The sequence below is a fragment of the Anneissia japonica genome, unplaced genomic scaffold (assembly GCF_011630105.1).
Source record: "Anneissia japonica isolate Jap-2015-1 unplaced genomic scaffold, ASM1163010v1 scaffold287863_len737641_cov155, whole genome shotgun sequence".
Lineage (NCBI taxonomy): Eukaryota > Metazoa > Echinodermata > Crinoidea > Comatulida > Comatulidae > Anneissia > Anneissia japonica.
In genome coordinates, this window is record NW_022742482.1 from 58,601 (window position 1) to 64,988 (window position 6,388).

The following is a 6,388-nucleotide window of genomic DNA, read 5'->3' on the forward strand; positions in this document are numbered from 1 at the left end:
ACTGTACAATTGTTATAGATTATGGGAATCAACAAAAAACATTAAGAATTTAATTTACTGTTGCATTAGTTCACAACTACCAAGCAGCCATTTTTTTAATCAGCTACCATAAATTGGCCTTACTGTAGCTTATGAAATGTAATTAACACTAAATAAATGAAATGGAGTTTGGATTTTTTTTAAATTGCAATAATAGGCCTACAGTATGAAATAAACAGAAGTTGGATGGCTATGGACAACTTGATTAGATTTAAGTTCAACAACAAAGTGGTAAAGGTTTATATCTATGGAATGCACCGCGACACACGCTTCACAAAAAATTTCGCCTCCTCCCCCCCCCCCACAAAGTCCCCCATTAAACTACTAAAATGAAAGGTATATCTTGGATGAAAGCCATGGAAAGAGGCCAGACATGTTGAAAATGACATGGCGGGTTGAAAAGAGTGCACTAAAGACTACAGTTTGTCATGAAGACTGAGGATTCTGTAGGTAAGATACAGTAAACTTAAATGATGGTACTATAAAACAGAATGGAATTTGATGTCTAAAGAATAGTTCAAAAACAAACTTTACACTGCAATGCTCCATACAGTACACTATATCCTACAGGAAAAGAAAATGCTAACTCCAACCTTTTCTTGTGTTTCCATGTTTAAATTTAGCTCTCAGTGCAGCAGCTGTACAGTATACTAGTATGGCACAAACAAGGTTTACGTGTCACTAACTACCTACAGGTAGAGTATCATGACTCTACACCTCTGTAATGCACACACTACAGTATCAATGTTAGCACTTGGCAAATATTGACATAATTGCTTGTAGCTTTAAAGAGGTGTGGTTTGATAATCATAGTAATTCAATGTCCCACCCATTCAAAATTTGATTGACAATTTGAAGCATACTCTAATTTTTCCAAATATTCATTGCTGAGGTGGTACGAGAAAATTATTCATAAGAGAAGTTTGACAATTAAATGCAAAAAATAAGGAAATTGGAAATTGTTCCGACATGCCGTGCAGTAGTGCAATATAAAGATAGCGAGAATAAATTTTAAGGGAGGTTCAAGCCAGCTCCACCAATCAATACTCCCAGATTTTTTTAAAAATCGCGACAATATCCAGTATTTGGATTATGCCTCCACTACAGTATTCATCATCTTGCAAACGTAGGGTCCCTTACTTTCAAGAAAGACAATTGAACAACTGCAGGGCCTACACTAAAGGTAGGGGAAAAAAAACTTTCCCTGCTTTAATCTAGTAATCATGACTCATTGTAGGACCAGGCCTAGGCCCATATACCTTTAATAAACCAGCTTGTCTTCCAAATCATTTTAGCCCAGCCTCTCTTTACCATTGTAGAATAAATAACTAATCGGTCTACAAATAAAAATTTTTTACAAATTAATAAAATACTTGTTTTTTTTATTTATTCCTATACTTGTTTGTTGAAATTTAAAAATTTAAGTTAAGTTACATTGTATAATCGTTTTTAAATTCCAAATGTATTCCAAAGTATAAATCATAATGCTTGACAATAAATTCATGAATTGCCTCTTGCCATGCATGACTAGAACTTGGTCATCATAAAATAAATTCTTAGATGAAATGTCTAATTCATGATTTTTTTTTATGAAATTCATTCACATAGGCATTCTGAAATAAATTCTTTTTCATGCATGGTCAGCAGTACAACACAAAAATTTCAAACATTCTCTGAAAAATACAGCTATTCATACGGTATAGTACGCGCTCGGAAAGACAAAATCGAATCACATTCTGTGACTGTTCGATTCGTCTTCAACTACATTTCTAGTTAGGCCTAGTCTTTATTCTACACAAGAAAAACAGCCTGGCTATTCTTCCTGGGCAATGTTCACTCGGTAAACTTGCTGTGCATCTTGGTTGGGTAATTTGGCAAAGCAAAATATTATGCAGGTTGTTCGCACAGGTTTATCTAAATTTGTAGGCCTAGGCCTACCTAATTTAATAAATCCGAAGGGCTAGCTAGTAGCTTCTTAGTCTTACCTGGATCACTCGTTCCAATCGTTCATCATATTTCGATGCAGACATGTCCAATCAATAAACAAATATTATAGGTTTAGGCCTATGTCGCTATATAAGCGAAGCCAATCAGCCAAAGTCTGCCGTATATATGCCAGACCAATAGATGTCCAGTTGCTGCAAATGCCGTAGTACTGGGCTATGCAGGGTCTACGTTGTTTAAGCACAGGCTAGGCCTAGGCCTCTACTTTTTAGGTAGGCTCTTTTCACAGACCACACACAACCTGTTGACGGCAATAGTTGTTGAAGAAGACGGTTAAGAACTTCTTCCTAGCCTCGCCTAGCTCGACAGCGTTCATGTGACGTTAATTCTAAAATTCAGCACCAAAAAACAGTCATACACGTAGTATTATAGAACCAGCTATCTTGTGTATCTCCTATTTTGGGTTTGCAGCCTAGACTTTCAAGTAAATCGACAATCAACACCACCTCCAAAACAGGTACTGTACCTGTTCCACACACTTTCCAGGCCACGCGTCAGCATTATCAAAGAGATGATCGGAAGGAAACTAGCTTCGTTTATTATTGAGGTCGAAGGGTACACGCTGAGTCAATCCACAAAAGTGGGCGGAGTCGACGCCACCCCCAACGAACAGACGCTATCAAGCGTCCCGTTGCTACGAAACAAAGATTTTAAAGGGCTATGTTTGTACAGTGATGATTCAGATTTTAAAAAAAAAAACAAAAAAAAAACGATGGAAACAGTAAACATGAACTAACTAGGCCTACAGGAGAAATTCAGTACTGAAAATATTCTGTATGGGAATGAAATGATTAATAATTAATTAGGAATACTACTATGGAACTGTTTAGTAACAGGCGGTTATTTGAATCTGTTCAACCATGATGAAGTGCCTCTCTATCTGTGGTCTAATTGTTATGACACTCGCCTTGACTGCGAGAGGTTGCAGATTCGTATCATCATGTCCTTCAGTTTTATTCGAACACTAATAATAAATAATATAATATATATAATATATATAATAATATATTATGATATATAATATATATAATATATATATATATGTGTATGTATATATATATGTATATATGATATACATATTATTAATATTATATATTATTATATATTATTACTATATAATATTAATATATGATTTACATATTATTATATATTATATATATATTAATATAAATATTATTATTATTAATATTAATATTATTAATATTATTATTATTATTATTATTATTATTATTATTAATAGAAGAGATAAATCCATCAATGAAAACACCAACGACATGGTTAGCGGGTACCACAAAATTTACTCAAAACAGTTTTGTGATTTTAACAGTTGTGGAATACGAACTGGCCTCCATCCAATCGAAAAATAGACTGCTGTCACGCAAATACAACAGTCTATCACGTAAATGCGAGTATTTGAATGTACGTACTGTAACCTTCTATAGGCCTGTGATGGGCGTGATGCTCCCAGTTTTACTGGTTAGGCCTATAAATGAAATGAATAAATTAAATCAAAGATCCGGATTTTGAAAGTATCAATACTCAGAGCCTCGTTTCCATGGAGCACGGCCATGTTTCAAGACATTTCGTCATTCTTTAAAACAGTTTTTTACTTTCAGTGAAAAAAAAACTTTGGCATACCTGTTATTTATTAGTCATTAATGTGAACTTTTCAATGTCTCTCTTGCAAAGCAAACGAAGGGAACACAGAACACACAGCACGTTTTAGAACAAAAAAAAAGTATCGTAGTGCGGGTACAGTAGTGCGGGTAAGGCGTGATTTATAATTTAAAGGAATGATTAACATGGATTTTCGACGCAATTGTTTACATATAATTAATTGTGTGTTTTTTCCATGGTAGTAATGTAATATGTAAAATATGAACTTTACTATGGGAAAAGTCATAGGCCAGGCCTACGATAAGACACACTTGATAATGCACCATCATTGGATGGCCTTCCTTTTTTCCCTGGGTGCAGAAATAAATTAATATTCCTTTAAAAAAAGACGTAAGCAGGGGAGGATCCAGAATTTTTCAAACGGGAGGGGGAAGGGAGGCACAACAATCTCAGAATGGGTAAGTGAGTAACCCCCCCCCCTACCCCGTGCCCCTACTGGATCCGTCCTTGGTGATTGAGGAAAAAAGTCAACTGGAGTGGCGAGTTCCATAAATTAGAATGTTTTTTGTCGAGAATTATATTCTCTCTTTTGCTTTTAGTAATGTTCTTATTTTACGGTACTCAAATAAAAAACTAAATATATAATCAAATAAACCATAACTGTATGTACTCAGTGGTGGACCAAAGGAGGAGCAGCCGGCCTGCACCCCCACCCCTTCCCCCGAAAAAATGTTTCAAAATAATTTCTAAAAATGGAAAACAGATACTTTTATATCAAAATTTAAGTCTGAGAGTGCCATTTCCGGACATCTGGAGGTGCCATGATAATTGTTTTTTACCTCAGCCCCATTTTGGCTCAGGTGGGGCGGGCCCTCTATCTGTAAAATCCCTCCCTGGTCCCCCATATTTCGAATTTCTGGATCTGCCACTTTTACTTTAGTAATACCAAAACATGCTATTGCACATACATCTCCCTGACTGCAGGGTGTGTACATTGTATGTGTGTGGGTGTCTGGGTAGGGGTGTGCGTGGGTGTGTGTGTGTGTGGGGGGGGGGGTGTATGTGTGCTTCAGGGACGGTGTGTGCAGTTTGAATGTTGTTTTTGTTTTTTGTTTTTTTTCTTGCTTGAAGTTTAGGGCTATTGGGACTAGTGTCTCCTTGGCTTTACAATCCTCTATATATGAATGAGGAAATAAGAACGCAGGACGGTCGGACAAGTAAATCGGAATTGTCTTTCCTCGAAGGACTTCCTTCTTGTCCCCTCTGGCACGACCACTGGTGATTGAACTGAACACTGGAACCGCTGGGGAAATACTGTGTACACCTGTTGTTTGCTGTATAAGTTATTTATATTGACTTAGTATAGCAGAACACGGTACATTGTAAATAGAAAATATACAACCGGAAAAATACCTATAACAATTAAATGGAATTTGAAAGATATGGTAAGGCTTATCTAGGCCTAATTCTTATATTGCAAACATGATGATGCCCGGTATTTTTTTTATTCTGTCACATTGTCAAACAAACACCTGCCTCTACACTTGTTTTTACAGTGTAGAGATTTTTGTATTTTGCGCTTTCAAAATTAACCATTAACCAATACATAAACAGCCGTTTTCTATGGTCAGTTAAGCTAATTGTTATGATCGTGGACCTACATATTGCTATTGCCTTACTAATGTCATTACACATTACCTTTGCTGTTAATCACCATTAGGTCTATCATCAGGCGATTCAATTTTTTTGCAATCGGGAAAACCAATATTTAAACTAATTTAGACCTGTCTTTTCATTCCACATAATAATTATGACGATTCCACACAATATAACCTGTGACGAACAACACCGATTTGATCGTCACCGTCAAACTATTACCTTATCTGTCAACAAATACACTCAACCATGCTGCAACTTTAAGTTGCCAACTCAAGACACCGGAACAAGGTTTCTGAGGCACGCCCGGGGGATCACAAAAATGAAATAAGCCTACTTACAATCATTTCTATGTAAATCACAAGTTTATTTTTTGTCTTTACACATTCCATGCGCCCAGGGTGTCTTGCTGCACAAATCGAGTACCTCGAGAGGCAAGTGCATTATCAGCTTTTAGGTAGGCCCGATCTCGTTCCTTCTATGATCTTTACAACCAAGGCTTTTCTTATAGCTCACTGGTTGTTTATTATTGGGCAAGACAAAGGATTATGTTTATTCGATGGATTCGGAACCTTAAGCTATTTTGTATGCATGGCCATCCAGTACAAACATTTGAAAGACTCCGAATGGGCCAAGTACGAAGATGATATCCACAATCGATTCCAGTGTCAACGGGAGCGTAATTAATGTTATGAATTACATGTAGACCTAATCAAATACAACACGAAATAATAAGATATATATGGGGTTTCAATCATTGCGTGTTCCAGAAAAATATTATTACATTTGGTTGACCAATAGAATACTGGAAATTTGACAGTTGTCATGGCGACAATCAAACAATACTCGACAGGACGGAATAATTCATATGAAGGTTAGTGGAAAGCACAATCGATTATAATTCCATCGTTATAAAAGAATAATGATTGATTGATGATGATGATGATGATGATGATGATGATGATGATGATGATGATGATAATGATGATGATGATGATGATGATAATAATAATAATAATAATAATAATTACTATTGCTATTTTATAATAATAATAATTATTATTATTATTAT

The 6,388-nt window shown here is 35.8% G+C and overlaps 1 protein-coding gene across 1 annotated transcript in view; it reads right to left on the reverse strand.

Moving 5' to 3' along the window:
• The window catches only part of LOC117119173 (rootletin-like), a 56,772-nt gene extending 50,976 nt beyond the window's left edge, over positions 1-5,796 (reverse strand). Inside the window, exon 1 of the mRNA XM_033263991.1 lies at positions 5,658-5,796. Coding sequence (XP_033119882.1) covers positions 5,658-5,708 — 51 coding nt within the window. The 5' untranslated portion in view covers positions 5,709-5,796. The remainder of the gene's footprint in view (positions 1-5,657) is intronic.
• Between the last annotated feature and the right edge of the window lie 592 nt (positions 5,797-6,388).